The 15,284-nt window shown below is 42.9% G+C and overlaps 1 protein-coding gene across 10 annotated transcripts in view; it reads right to left on the minus strand.

Moving 5' to 3' along the window:
* Positions 1 to 15,284, minus strand: part of TMEM40 (transmembrane protein 40) — a 30,602-nt gene that overhangs the window by 6,319 nt on the left and 8,999 nt on the right. For 3 of the 10 annotated variants that reach the window (XM_074879380.1, XM_074879378.1, XM_074879377.1), the window contains 12 exons: positions 11,564 to 11,620; positions 10,842 to 10,981; positions 10,086 to 10,239; positions 8,912 to 9,019; positions 7,995 to 8,048; positions 7,075 to 7,110; positions 5,646 to 5,678; positions 4,210 to 4,275; positions 3,837 to 3,908; positions 3,682 to 3,756; positions 2,880 to 2,942; positions 2,210 to 2,406 (listed from right to left, as the gene is read on the minus strand). In XM_074879380.1, coding sequence (XP_074735481.1) covers positions 2,387 to 2,406; positions 2,880 to 2,942; positions 3,682 to 3,756; positions 3,837 to 3,908; positions 4,210 to 4,275; positions 5,646 to 5,678; positions 7,075 to 7,110; positions 7,995 to 8,048; positions 8,912 to 9,019; positions 10,086 to 10,239; positions 10,842 to 10,981; positions 11,564 to 11,612 — 870 coding nt within the window. In that variant the 5' untranslated portion in view covers positions 11,613 to 11,620 and the 3' untranslated portion in view covers positions 2,210 to 2,386. Of the gene's footprint in view, positions 1 to 2,209; positions 2,407 to 2,879; positions 2,943 to 3,135; positions 3,757 to 3,836; positions 3,909 to 4,209; positions 4,276 to 5,645; positions 5,679 to 7,074; positions 7,111 to 7,994; positions 8,049 to 8,911; positions 9,020 to 10,085; positions 10,240 to 10,841; positions 10,982 to 11,563; positions 11,621 to 14,798; positions 15,000 to 15,284 lie in introns of those variants that run through there. The other 7 variants (XM_074879381.1, XM_074879379.1, XM_074879382.1 and 4 more) reach the window with 6 other exon arrangements.

The following is a 15,284-nucleotide window of genomic DNA, read 5'->3' on the forward strand; positions in this document are numbered from 1 at the left end:
TGGGGTAACATCTGAATGTTTTCAGTCATTGAAAAACCTTCAGGTTATGTAACAGTTTGGGCAGCAGCCCTTTGCCCGCCTGCTGTATAGCAGGAGCACTTTCTGCTTTGGACTAACCTTCCCTGCTGCGAGCTCCAGCCTGGGGGCAGTCGGGGTTCACGGAAGGTCTGAGCGGGCTGTGCTTCGGCAGGGACAGACGCTGGGCCTTGGAGCCTGGAGTGAATCCAGTAACTTCTGTTCGGTGTTTGGTCCAGCTTACTGCTGAAGGTTAAAAGCCTGTCTTAAAGGGACTTTGGTGAAAACGCAGTTGTCTCCTCACTGCTGGAGAGCTCACTAGCCCCTCTTCTGGGCAGAAATGTTGGGTATTGGATAGTGAAAAGCAGGCACGTGCATTGCAGGAGGGTGGCGAATGCCTCTGCTTTGGTTCCCCTCTCTGCACTGCCCCCAGCCGTTTAGAACCAAAGAGAAGAAGGGAGCAGGCCGTGTGCTGGCTCATGTCGAAGTGGCAGGAGATGTACCAGGCCCGGGGGAGGCGGAGGCCCGGCAGAGCTGTGGGAATGGGCGATGAGCTGCGGGCTCGGGGGAGGCTTGCGGGATGTGGGGAACAGCAGCTCAGCGAGCATGAACTCATCTAAGGAGCTTGAAACTCTTCATAGGAACTTGTGTCATATTTTTGAGTGGTTGGCCAGTGCTGCAGCTCGGGTGATAGGCGAGAGCAGAACGAGAGCATTGGGCAAGCGGCGGGAATGCTTAAAATGCTGAGGTGGACACAAGAAGGATCTGAAAGAACAGCAGAACTTCCCAGATACCCCAGAGGATGCGGCTGAACATGTATGTTGCTTTTTTCCATAGAATTGACTCTTCTCATGTGAGCTGCTCTGAGTTGGGTGAGCTGTTCATCTCACCTGATGGGTTCTACTAGGTGATTTTTAAATGTTTTGCTCTCTTTAAATGTTTTGTTTATTTTTACCTTAAGCAGCTTCTGTTTTTTTAAAAAAAAAAATTCATTTTGTTGATTGCAGAGTACCAAATTTGAAAACATTTAGTACTAGAATACATTTCTCATCCTGACTATTCCCCAAATTACTTTTCAGAAAGTCATTATCCAGCAGAGGAAACTAAAAAAGCAATTTTTGTCAGTGGGGTGACTGCTCATAGTTTTCAGTTCACCCAAAAGCCATATGTCTACAAAGACATGTAAATAGTACACGTAAATGAGAATATAAATATTAGAAAGTAACTTGTGTTCATCCTTACTGTTTAATTTAGCCCCTGACGTGTTAGGTAACTGCTGTGCTGTGTTGGTACAGGCCTGCATGCAATTGCTGAGATTTCTGGATGTGCAAATGGAGCTGCAGCACATGAGAACGATCAACACTGGTGCCTGAAATTTAAAATTAAGTACAACTAAAAAGTAAGTGTTTTAATTTTCTGAATAAGACTTGAAATTGCTTCTCTAAAACTGGGCTGTTTGGGCAAATGGCTTTTAGATCTACATTTCCTTACAATTTCATGTTTTACGGCTCTTTCTGTCTGATGCCTTTATCATTCTATGGGTATGAAGACCTTACATTTTTACTAGAAATCTAAAGGTATCCCCTTTTTTTGCTATCTGCCTACGATTGCATTATCCCTACGCATGTAATGTGTAACATGTCCCTAGAGAATGAAACAAGTGTCAAAGTTGCACTTTATTTTACTCGAAGAAAGAAAAATGTTGGGGGATGAGTCAAATCAAGCACTTTATTTTTCCCCTCAGAAGAGGAGATGAAATTTGCTGCTGTTAATAATCTCATTACTGCACCATTATGTCACTGCATGTAAAATCTCACCCAGCTTTCACTGGGTGAAGTCATTACACGCCCACTATATTGAATTCTGCCACAATAAATTAATGTGCTTCAGTGCTATTGCGCTGTTGGGGCTCAACTGTGTAAGCAAGCAGCTGGTGTTTGCCTGGTTTGCGGCATCACAAGGGGTGAAGAGGAGGTGGCTCTGTGGCTGCCAAGATTCCTACAGAAACATCCAGACCCTAATCCAGAACCAGCTGGGGACAATATTGGTCATTTTGTTGATTCTGATAGACCATAGGCAGACTAACATGGTTGCAGGGGGGAGGGAAGGAGAATGTGTTTATCTATCTATCTATCTATATATCTAGAGTGTCTGCTGAGCCACAGATCACTTCAGAAGAAAGAACAGGACCTGGTAACGCAGCTTCAGCTTTATTTTTGAGGGGAGGGAATGATGTCTTCCTATGGTTTAACATTTCAGTATTTCACATTAGCCATTAGATTAGGTTTTTATGTTTGCCTCATAAAGCAGTTCTTTTAATACTAGAAATTCAGAAAGCAGGGTTTTGTGGAACTCTGCTGAAATACTCCTCCTAGGCAGCTTTCCTCATACCTGCGTGATGAAGAAAAAGACGACTGTCAGGTCTGTTGTGTTCAAATCGTCACGTACCTATGCAGTTTTTTAGGTTTCTTCATATTTTGTGTTCAGGAGCACAGATAAACCTGAGCCTGGAGTCTGTTTGAAGATCCAACAAGAGAAACCTACCCCAGTCCCTGAATATTTAATTGAGCTATAGAATTGTTATTCAGACATTGTCAGGAAATGGTTAATACCCCATACAGGGCAGGGTATTAGAACTGTGAAAATGCTCTACCACATAGAAAGAGTCAAGAATAATTCATTCTCAAACCCAAGCAGCTGTAATGAACTGTAGTAAAATAATTTCTTTTTTTTTTTTTTTAGTTAAGAAGATTGGAAATTGTAATTATTGTAATTTAGAGAAGCTGGTCTTAAGACTTGACCAGAATGAAGTACCCAGGAAGGTCTGGGGACTGCATGCAATCAGTGGGAAGATCACTTGTTACCTGTTGGCCTGAATTTGTCAATCAGAGGAACCAAACCGTCAAGAACGCTCCGAATTCGATACACTAATTGTGAAAACAAAACATTTTTTTCAAGATGACCCAGATAGCAACATAAAACTTAAAAAAATAGAAAAATGGCACTGACACTTGCAATACTAATGAAGCCAAGATTACTGTTCAAACAAGCACTTCTGAGATATCATTAATAACAAAGTAGTGACAAGGCCGATTCCTGAGAGAACCATCCACAACCTACCGAAAATATTGGCACAAGATTACAAGGGAGACTTCTGTCCTCAGCTGGGAAGCCATAACTCGCTGCTAGTTGCACCTTTCCTACGCCATCCCTAGGGATTGCCAAGAATGCCTGTTTTTTAAGCTTCATTTTCAGTAGGTGCCACCATCCGGGTTCTGCTGCGAGCTCTTCCTCGGGGTGTTCAGCCGCCTCAGTCCCAGGGGAAGGAATGGCAGCCTGAGGGCACAGCACCTTCTAGACTGTATCTGGGAAGACCGCCTTGCTGCTAAAACTGTACGTTGTCATGGCAACTTAGCATTCAGCCATTGCTGCAGAAAGTGGTGACTCAGGGTCTTGTGACCACTGAGAACAGACAGTGAGTCAACCTGCCCCTTCAGTGTCACTAAGGCTGCTTGTCTCCAGCCCCATGGTGTAATTGTGAATGAGATGTTATGAGATGGTTTATGGAATCTGGGCACTAACAGTTTTAGAGTCTTGTGTAATTTAATGACTGTGTGACCCTGTGTCCTTCATGTGGATAGAGCTGACTGCTGGAGATACACTTACCCAGACCAAAGTATATCCCAGTGGTTTCCAGGGAAGCAAAGGTGATTAAACCAATTCCAAGAGAAATAGTCCAATCTAAGGCAACAAAAGATGTTTGGCTTTGTTAATTTTTCTAGTGTGCAACAATTTATCCTTCTATTGAAGTCTTGCCTTACCTTTGTAGTAGTAGTAGCAAATTAGTAAAGCTCCAATTGCAAAGCAAAGAATGACAAAATGAAAGAATTCATCTGAAATAGAGAGGGAAAATTAGGTCACAACTGCAGGTGCCCTGACGACTACACCTTAAGCTACACTGTATCGCTCAGCAAATAAAGTGTTTCCACGAGGTGGCTCATACAGGACTCAAGGTGCACACAAGTTGTTATGAGAAGCTTTGATGATTGTCATCGAGAAGCCTTGATGCACTTCAACAAAGTACTCATGTCAGGGGGGAAAAAAAGGGGGTTTTGAACCAAGATCTTATTCATGGACTAAAGTTCAACAGGGTTGCCATCAGTTGAATTAAAAACAAAAAATTTAAGAAATTACCATCCTTCCGTATGCCCATCCACCGTACTGCCCACTGATGGAGGTGAGTGTTCTCGTTCTCGTATGCTACAAAAAAGAAATGTCGTTTATTGCTGTGGAACTCAGAACTATCCCTTTTTGTATCTGAAATCGATTCTCAGAGCAGAATATTTGTAAAACACTTTGTTCAAAGGCAAGATCTGCAAGCCTTTCAGAAAGATCAAATTAGCAATTTTAAAATCACCCAAAAAAGAGCAGGTTTTTTTACAAGAAAAAGCATAATCAAGTGGTTGCATTAACAATACAGAATTGTTTTAAAGCACTCTGGGTCTTTTCTGTCTAGTCTGGGACAATCAATAGTCTCAGAATTACTGTGGGGGAGTAAAGCAGTAGTACAAGGGAGCTTCAGTTTGATTCTTGGGTGCTTTGCACAACCACAGCTGCAGTAATATGACTATCTTCACTACTAGGCGTATGAGTACCACCAATCTATTTAAGCCTGAATTTGAAGTATTTCTGCACCTCCCAAATGAAGAACTGTAGGTGACAGTCTCCTGTAGCTGATACAGAGAAAGAAAATGTAAGAACAGGCTAGATATTTTTTGAGGTTTAAATAGAGAGCATTTTGCTCTACACTAGTTGTGAGTGGAGTTGCCAAATTCTGCTCTTTCTCCAATTGTGTTGTCAGAAGGAGCTGAATATTTTACCAGATTCCCAATGATGTGTTCAAAGCAGAAGGTGTTTTCCTTTTTTGTTTGTTGATTCTCTGAGAAGACCCCGAGGCAGTCTGCTGCAGAGCAGCCTTTGGGACTTGATTCTTCACAAGTTTTAGATGCTGATTTCACTTACCTTGGGCTGTGTGTCCAGGCAACCACTGCCTGGCAGTGAATTTAATTGTCTCTAAAGATGTAACAGGAGAGTACTGGAAATGTACTCCCAGTGAGCCACAGATTTTTGCTATTGTGCTTTTGAAGCAACTAAACTTTGCCAAGAAATTCTGTTCTGGGTCACCTGATACTGGAGTCACGCTTTTGACTTTTTGATTGTTTGATCATTCTGGGTTGATCAAGTTCTGGTTTGGGGACAAAGTCAGTTATTTGATTATTAATGTTAACACAGCATTGCACTATTCTGACTCACAAATGTTCCTCTGTGAATGATTTATAAATGCAGAATTTATGAGAATATCAATTCATACTTGGCAAGTGTCTGTTCTGCATTACTCTGCCTCCTAAATGCAGTAGTCCCAATTTAATTTTGCTTCACAGAATGACTTGCACAGTATTTCTTCTATCAAAGCATTACAGTGCATTTTTATAACTATTCTCAAACTGCTACTTTTTGATTAGGAAATATCTAGGTCTCAAGAAGCTGGTATAGCTGTGATCACTAAGCAAAACTCAGTCCTGAAAGACAGCATCCACAAGAAAAACTTCTGTTAGCTTGTTTGTATTTACCATCTGCAATTGAATCTTCTCTTCTGGTAATCTCTGAAAAGCAACATAGTTTTATTATTTCTGATGGTAAAAATACAAATATATTGTTTCGCACCATTATCAGCCCTAGCAAGCACAGCAAGTACTCACCGATTTGGTGACTCAGTATAAACAAAACAGTACTTGGAAAGTGCCAGGAAATTTAGGAAGTTAAAAGGGCCCAAGAACAGGTAACAATAAAGGTGGCTGTTCAGTGATCCCAAGTTCTCCGAAATAGCTGGGCAGTGGAGGATTGATGGCCTCCGTGTTCATACTCAGTTGCTAGAACCAGGCAGAGCTGGCATCACAAGTGCTGCATGTGTGCATCACCTGAACCTGTCCAGTGCAGTGGGCATGGTGTCCTGCTCCAGCTAAATATTTTCAGTGTCTCAGTCTGGTGTATTGAATTAATCTAGAACTGAAGCAACACAGGCCGTGGTAAGAGGTGGAGAGGCCAAATGCCAACTGGAAAAGTACTGTAATCCTCCTTCTGCACCTGGCAATGTGGGGAGAATATTGTATTATCCTGTATTCCTCTACCCTGGTATTTTGTGTAGCTCCTTGGGGGTAGGTGACTCAAAAACCTCTCCTCGGGATTATGCTGCAATTTATATCTTCTTCCCAACAATGTCCTCAGCTGAAACAGTCCAAGTCACAGCAGCTACTCCCCACTGCACGGAAGAAGAGTGCTTGAGCAGGTGTCCTCTCCAAAAACGGCTGCTCTGCTGGACTGTCTGCCTCTCGTAACTAATGAATGTGGTATTGGCCTGGGAGGGGCAGGTCAGGGTCAGTAATGAAATCAAGCCACTGAGAATTTCCTGCTATGGGCTTTTTACATCTGTTCTGCTGCTGCTCAACAGTGCCTGATAAAAGGAAATTTGCCTCTAGACTGACTCTGTTCCAGCCTCTCAGCTGGCATTGTTTCTGTTGTCATCTGGCTTTCAGCTAGCATCGTCTGCTGGGGAATGCTCGGTGCTCTCAGCTAAGTGAGGACAGCATTCAGAGCCGAGTATCAGCTTTGCAGTCCCAGCCTGGCAACCCTGTTCAGCAGGAGACAGAGGGCTGCAGGGAATGCTGAAAGCTGCCTAGATTGCTTGGGAAAGACTGGATAGTTGCCCAGCAGAATTGCTGGGTACTCCCCTAAAAAGGATGACAACTGCTGTGAGCTGATCTTGTGAGAACCTGGCAGGCCTACCAAAAAACGGGTTAATCTGCTAGAACACCTCGTACAAATCACCGGCTATCAGCCAGCCACTGTGACAAGCTTGGAACAAAATGTCTGCACCATGCCCAGGTCCAACACCAGGCTAACTGGAAACCAATGGATTTTTTAATATCTAAGCATGTCAGAAAGAAGAAACTGGAGTTACAGTCTTCCTTCCAACAGATGACGTTACCTGGGAACGCTTACCTGGATCTCTGTAGGGAACAACCTCTGCTGGTATGCCTAAAATATTGCACAAAGATGATGTAGATTAATATCCATAACGAGTACAATCTCCTGCTGCCAGTCCCAGCCCATGCCCCTCTATTGAAAGTAGTGTGCTTGTGTAAAAGTGACAAGGCAGGCACCAACTCTCACTCATTCGAGAGGGCAGCTCTGTGTGGTTACGCAGTTTGAAAGTGGGGAATGTGAATGGATTATTAACCCCCATATTCCATCTCTCACAATATCTGGAGTGAGGTAGAATCAGACTCCTATGAGACAAATAAGATCTCCTAATGTCAGTTTAAATGAGCTGCTCTTACATCTGGGCTGAGATCAATTTAAGACATTAATTAAATGATTAAAGCATTAACTTTTTAACCATCCATGGTTCTATACCATAAGCCAATAGCTCTTTCTGTGACACAGCACACTTTCTTCACCTGCATTGTACTTATTTTCTGTTTTTCCTTTGGAAGGAAAGGAAAAGCCTTGGGAACGAGGCCCACGGTGTGGTCCTTGCCGATGATCTCCAGTCAACGCTGAGGGCTGACTGCAGCCCCTGTAAGTAGTGGCTGTGAGAGATATTTTCAGAACTCTTTTACTGCATTTCAATGGCAAGTGTGCAGATCCAGGCAGCAGGACTTCTCCCACAATAGCAGATTTTGCTATTCTCCTGCTTCAGCTCTAAGCACAAGGCATGGCTGAACGTTAGTATCACTTGAGCTTCATCTCATAGGAAATGTCTTTCCTGCAGCCAAATTCTGGCTGGTCCTTTTCCTGTGTTCATACATGATAATATACCTTTGTTCAAAAGTCAAACCAAAGAATGACAGAAATTATCCTTTTTTTGTTTATATTGGTTGTCTCTAGTGAAAACCAATATTGTTATCACTTTGTCCTACCTCCAAGTAATTGGCCTTCAGTCTTCTGTCTTCCTAAATCTTCCCCATCACTGTCTGGATAGAGAAAGTGTTTCTTCATCAGGTTAAAGAAAAATGTGCCAGCAGTGTTAGAAATAACAGCACTGTAGTTGTTTGCTCATAATATAATGATGGCTGTGGGATATGTAGGTAAAAATCAAGGCTCTGAAATGCAAGGATCATTATTAGCTGCTTTTGCCTCACAGGCTGAACAGGAAAAAAACCAGCAAAATCTGAAGTTGGAATAATTTGTATAAAGAGGTGTAGTGAGAAAGTTCTAAACATACACATTGTCAGCACTGCTAACTAGTTTGAAAAATGTATTTCTAAATGCAAATCATCTGATCTAGCTAAGCATTTAATCAGGTAGTAGCTTTCTGTAACAGAATAAGCCAATATCGGCTTTATCACTTTCATGTTGCCTGCCACTTCTTAGCCTCTCTCATTTTCCATGAATGAAATGGTCTAGCAGCAGCCAAAGTGCCTTTTGATACACTACTGGTGTTTGCTAATAAGAAGAGAAATACTAGAGAAGTACTACAGCATTGGCAGCTGCTACTGTACAGGGACTGTTCTTTGCCTCCTGCTGTAGCGCAGGATTCAGTTAGACCAGAGACACACTGAAGATCACAGAAGTTATGACCTCTATTTGGGAAGAAGATTTCTACGTTTCTGAAACCTCCCAACTTCCACAAGAGCGGGAGGCAGCCGCTATTTTGCTGATAATGAATCTAGAGGTACTAATTACTTTGTGTTCTCTCTCTAGCACAATTTCTTACTTTTTTCAGAGTTTTGCAGAATTGCTACTGAATTGCTGCAAGTCTCCTATGTGAATCTCTTATGAACATGCAATCAAACCAAATTATGTATCAGAGAAAAATAAAATAAATCCTCTTTACCTTGTGTATCTTCATCCATGGACTCATGGGATGAGTTTTCAGCCTTTTTTTCCCCTTGTGAAAGCATGAGATTCCTTTCCAATCTCTTCAGGGGTTTCAATTTTTCATCTGTATTATATATAGAGGAAAAAATATTAGAGATGACTATTTAGATTGTCTCTCTTTTACAGTGACAGATTTATTAAAGGTTGCTTTATTAAAGGTTGTCTCACAGGAAATCAGACCCTTAGTCTTACATCAGCTGTGTTTTTTGCACACAAGGAGTAGCACAAAGCATTACAAATGAAAGCATCATAAAGGCTACTGTTTAGACTTTCCTAAATGCTTGTGGTAGATGCCTAAAGTTTCATATTCTGACCTTTAATTTACCCATAATGCTACCCTGTGAAAATTCCCACTCCCTGAAGCAATAGCAGCTGCAGCTGAAAGATGCTGTAGCCGGAGAACAGCTGCTCGCCCTTCCCCGGGCTCCCCCTGCCCTCGCCGCGGTGCTCGGGGCCGGGCTGCCCGCGCTGCCGCCGCGCCAGCCCCCTCTTGTGGCACCGCAGCCGAGCCTCAGGGCAGCGCCCAGCGCCGGGCCGGGAAACCTGTGAGCTGTTAAAGACAATTACTGACTCTACGGACCCTGGGGAACTGCACTTAAGTTTCTTACAGCACAGCCGGGCACTTGAGAAGTGCAGTGGAGGCTATTTGTATCTCGTTGCCAGGTTCAGCACCCCGAGTGGCATCCTCTAGCCATTCCTTTTCGTTACTACTACCTGTGCTGCTGAGGTCACTTGCAAAAATATTTTCAGTGGCTCAGCTTGGATTTCTTGCCACTGTGAGAGCTCAGAGAGGCCCAGGCTGGCTGGGTAACAGTCCATGCAAAAAAGTGTCCTGGGTGTCATGAATCCAGCTAGACAGGAAAAACCGGGGCACCACTTTGTCAGAGAAATTTCTTTGGCATCATCACCCCAGGACATCCTCTTTGCCTAAATACACAAGTTTTTTCCCCAGAAGAAGCCAGTCAAACTAAAATAAAATACTGTCTTTGGCTCCCATTACCACCATACCTAACTTCCTAGATATTTTAGTTGTTCACTAATAAATCACGTCCAAGCACATATCAGAGTTTTCAAACTGGCACTGCAGTAATATTAACAAAATAGCTGACAAGCAGCCAGGTGGAGCTCACCCTTTCCCTTGGAGCTGGGCAGCTGCCTGTACCCAGATGGGTTGGTTGCCTTCAGCAAGAGGTAAAGAACAGCCATGGCCCTGACTCCTTTCTTCTCTATGGCCTTCAGGCAGGCTGCACAGCCACCGGGAAGGACACTGCAGCTGTTGAGGAGCTGAAAGAAAGGTAAGTAAATAGCAAATATCAGTCCTTCCAATGAAACATGGCCTGTAAAAGCATACCCTGCTATACAAGTGAACGTATCTCACCCCATCTGTGGGACAAGTAATCCCCTGCCCCTCCTGTACAAGGGGGAAATCAGGGACAGAGAGTAATGCCAAAGATGGGACAAGAACGTAAACTCCGTTCAGCAACTCGGAGCAGAGCTGTCAACTGGGAAAAAACTATGGTGTGTAATAAACTATTTAAAGAGCTGGAGAAATAGAGGGTCTGAAAATGGATGTGCACTCTCTGCAGTATCTTACAGCAAAACATCACTAACAATGGTTCTGCCTAGAAAATAGTGAGCTGAACTGATCCTGAGGAATTTATACAAACCCAGTTATTTTTGCGCATGGAGAGCAATGAGGTAAAAACCAGGGGCCTGAGTCTCATTTATCTAAGTGCCCTTTTACAGCATTTAGCATGTTCTGGGTATGTTTTAGCATATCAGGTCACTGGACTGTATGTTTTCTCTCCCCAAAGTATATCAGAGAAGTATAGAAGTATCTCTGTAGCAATGCCTTACAAAGGATGCATGTTTCTGTAGTAACTTACATTGTTCTTTTCTTCAGTATTCAGGATAGGTGGGTCAGTGGTGGATAAACATTTTACAAGTGATTCCCAGAAGGACTGGTTCATTTTCTCATGATTCTCCAAGTAACTGGCATCAGCAGTAAAAACCCTCTGGAAAATGTCTGGGAGGAAAAACAAGCAAATCACTGTGCGGCAGTAGAGGTGGGTTGCATGGTAGTGTTCCCGTGGTGCTCGGTGTAGGTGTGGTGGCAGACATCAGACTCTTAACATGTTTGTTGCCCAACATCAGCAGCTTAGTGTATAGAAAAGAGAGTAGACACAGAGCAAGTCAGTCTGCCAGAAGTCAGTAGAAAAATGTTCACACAGATTACTGATGTCTTTGTGATGCTATTGTCTCAGTTAGAGAAGCAGGGGAAGTATTTAATGGGAGCTTCTTCTGACCATGCTATTTTACACCGGCACAAAGACGCGAAGGGCTGGATACCAAGGTACTGAGAGAGCTCATCGGGCATTTAATGCACAGCAAAATCTCCTTCGTGCATCTAAATTCCCCCAAGCACATGCCCAGGGCCTGTTGAGAAGCCTGTGGAAGAGCTGGGAACTGACTACTGGTCTCTCTTTTACAATCAAGGAGAGGGATGGAGTGTGATTCAAGAGGAAACAAATTTCATCGACTCACGACCACTCTAACAAACACTGTTGGTAGTGTGAATAAGCCGAACCTTGGACTGCACTACCCTTACCTTGCTGTTCTTCAGTAAGATCTGGGAATAGGACATCCAAGTTCTCCATTGCTGAGCCTGTTCAAAAGGAGAGGAGAAGCATATTTAGAAACAGATCAGTCTGACCTTCTCTGATTTTCTGTCTCGCACTTGATTTTCTGCAAACATGGCATCTATCTCTAGGCACTTTAGTTTTGAAATCAGTTCTCTGTTGCAATGGGAGTTTCACATCATGATTCATTTATCCTCCTGGGACCCATTCTCCACTCCTCTGAGTGAGTCTTGCTGGGCTGGCCTTTGGTTATTAAGAAAGAACAAAAGTCTGATCATCATGAGTAAAACGAAAAGAAGTCTGACTTGATCATTCACATTGTTGTTTTACAACTACCAAGGTGTCTAATTATTTACCACAGGTGTGAGTAACTTAATAGGCCCCGTTCCATTCACAAAACAGAACGATTATTCCGTACCTTTAGCATATTGGTACATACTTTAAAAAAAATCAGGGAGAATAGCAGAAGCAGTTCATAGGAGAGCCCCGCAAGATTTGGAATCCTTGTCTCAGAGAACACTTTGACACTTCAGCATCTGTCCTTCCCCAGCTGACATGAAAAGGAAATTTCCACTAACTTCAGGTTTATGAATTAAAAATTTTTAAGTGTTGATCCCAGATTTCTTAATGGTATTCGCCACAGAAACAAAACATTCTTCCCCAAAATCCAATGTTTCCTTTTGTTTTGCTAAACTCACCCCACAAATTTTGTTTTGAGGCTCTTTTGCTCTGATGATGCATTTTTTGTGGTGGTTGTGCTTCTGAACAGTTGCTTCTGCCTACTCTGGTCCAGGCGTCTTGCACTGACTACATCTCCCCTCGTGCAACATTTCAACTAAAACACTATTGTATTGGGAGATGCAAAAGAAGATTTTTGGGGAGCCTGAAGAACAGTTCCCACTATGCAGGGCACCATAGGAAAACAGTTTATACACCACACTTTTTCTTACAATATGACTTTTGGGTCCATTCAACAAAACACTTTCAATCACGCAGTTTGAAAACTAAACATTTCCTTTAAATTTTCCAGATGGAAAACTGTTTCTTTTCCTACAGACAGTTTCAGTTCTCTAGAGACCATCATATCAGTCAGAAAATGTTCTAATACAAAATCCAAAACAGGTCCAGTTAATATCTTCAGAAGGACAGTGTAACACACAAATAAAAACATCTTTATTCTGGAAACAGAACAACTTAGTGTATCAGTTCTCAGATAGAGGACATTAGACACAAATGGACTCTGAAGTAGTTGCAAAACCCTCCCTCCTTTGGAACCAGGGTTGAAGTCCCACATTTTAGGTGTGTTGGTGATTCTGGGGGCTTTCTCCTTTTCTGGGCTGCAAGGATTCTTCAAGTGATGAGGTCCTTAGTTTGAAAGTGTTTAGCCACTGTTTTGCTGTTTGGCTTTGGGAAAATTACATAATGTCTTTAACCACTTTTAAAGGCTAAGCCCAGAAAACGGCTTACCTACTTCCTAGATGTATTGTGAGGAAAAAAAAAAAAAAAATTAAGAACATTTTGAAACTACTCCCGATGATGAGTCTATGCAAGACATCTACAATGGCAGATAATACCTTTTATTTAACCACCTGATATACCTGGAGAAACTGGCAAGTTTTTGGACAAATAAGCTTTGAACTCTATCAACTAGTCTAATAAAAGTTTTTACCTCTCCCACAAACCTTGCCTGACTTGCAGCTGCAGCAGCAAAGGCTGTGTGACAGGCACTGGCAGTGTGGGACTGTGAGCACTCGATAGGGAATGCAGGAAACGCATCTGTCCTCTGCCCGGGTGAGCAACAGCTGATGTTGAAATGCAGGAACCCGGTAAACCACACCCTGGATAAACTCATTCTTGGCTGCACAATAAAGAAGGAACATAACTTCTGTGCAGTTACGTATCTCCAGCTATGGTTTTCAGCCTTTTACAGTATCTTTCTTGCCTTCCTATTTACTCAGCTTAAACCTTGCTTTCGTAAGTTAAATCCTTTAGCTCTCTTTGTGGACTGCTCAGTTGAAATACAAGGCCTAAAGGAACAAAATTACTTTAAATATAAACATTTGTTTTCTGACTGATAATTCCATTTCATAAAAATATTTATAAAGATCCACATTTTACTGTTGAGTGAAATTCAGGAGGTTTGGGGCTCCTAACGCCTAGCGAAGGCCGCTCTCATTGGCACACTGGAGGCATTGCTCTGCCTGTGACACGAAGCTGTCACGGCAGCTGCCTTATGCCAGCTTTGCATCATCCCAAAGACAAAGGGAGCACCAGGTAGCACCAGCAGATCTGTCCCACCATGCACAAAGGAAGAGCAGATTCAGCACTGAAGGCAGAGGAGACGCTGTCAACCTCACTTGCTACCAGACTGATTTACCTTAAAACCGTTCATTTCCTGGCCCAAATGACTGGACTGCTCAGCTGTACCAGCAACAGAAACACATGTGCCCAATGCACTTGTGCATCCCGCTATGATAAGACCTGGATGCCACAAGAGGATCCAGGAGCAGCCAGCATCTGCTCCCATCTCCCTTTCTGTGCCTCCAGCACAGTCAGCCACCAAGCTTTACATAACTAAGGAAGTTGAGTACCTAATTTCTCTTAGACTATGGACAATTAATTCCCCTGTGGCTCTTCTGGAAAGAAAAATCAGATCTAAACAAAGGATAAGCGTAGGCATTTAATTATTGTCTGTTTTAAAAGTGATTTAGTTGATTATACCTCATAATGAGAGAAGGATGATGATATACTGGCATTTCAGCCTGGCTGTGAGCTCATTGGGGAATGATATGAACAACAGACCTCATCTTGCTTTCCCCACAGTCAATCAGAACGTAATTGCAGTGAGGATTTTTTAACACGTTAGAATAAAATTTGTGTGCAGTCAGACTTCTCCTAGTTGTTTAGAAAGTGAGGCTAGTAACTGCCACACACAACTTTTTGCTTAACTGCTGAAATATATCTGAGTAAAATTGTTCAATGGGATAGCAAAAAATGCAAATAAAGTAAAATAAGGTTGTTTTGACTTCAAGACAAAAAAAAAGACAATCCTAAACCTTTTTCCTTTGAAACTACTTTTACCTTTCATTTTAAGTTATATGCTGACTCCAAATCTTGCTAAATTTTATTTTAAACATAAATGTTAGGTCCCTCCCTGCCCTTCTCTCAAACCAAACCAAACGAAACAAACTTCATAAAGCACACCTGCAAGTCTTAGGCTGATCCTAATGGTTGATTCCACAGGAAGATGTTATGGAGGGCTGCGGCCGTGGTGAAAGCATGTAGTTTCTTTCAGCGAGACAACAAAAACTGATCCACGCCAGCTCAGTTTGACACTGTTCCTACTCTAGTCTCCTCAGGCAATGCCACCAGTGAGATAATTCTGCTATTCGTCTGCTCGCCTTCCTGTTGTCAAATATAGTTGAATTGCGACAGAGAAGTAGCAAAACTCAAAAACTTTTCATTCTTTACGGCGTGCTTGAACACAGGCTGGTGGAGAGACCCAGCGAGTGTCGCTGTGGGGAGGGCAGCTCCCCAGGCTCGGTGTGACTGTCCCCATGGGGGTGAGCAGGGACTGGGCACAGCCCACCCACCCCTTGCCACAGCACCAGCACTTCCCTCCTCTCCCGGCTCTTGCAACAAGCCTGGACACGGTGGCCGTGCTGCTGCCAGCCCGACACCTGCAAACCT

This window comes from Strix uralensis, chromosome 10 (genome assembly GCF_047716275.1).
Source record: "Strix uralensis isolate ZFMK-TIS-50842 chromosome 10, bStrUra1, whole genome shotgun sequence".
Taxonomy (NCBI): Eukaryota; Metazoa; Chordata; class Aves; order Strigiformes; family Strigidae; genus Strix; species Strix uralensis.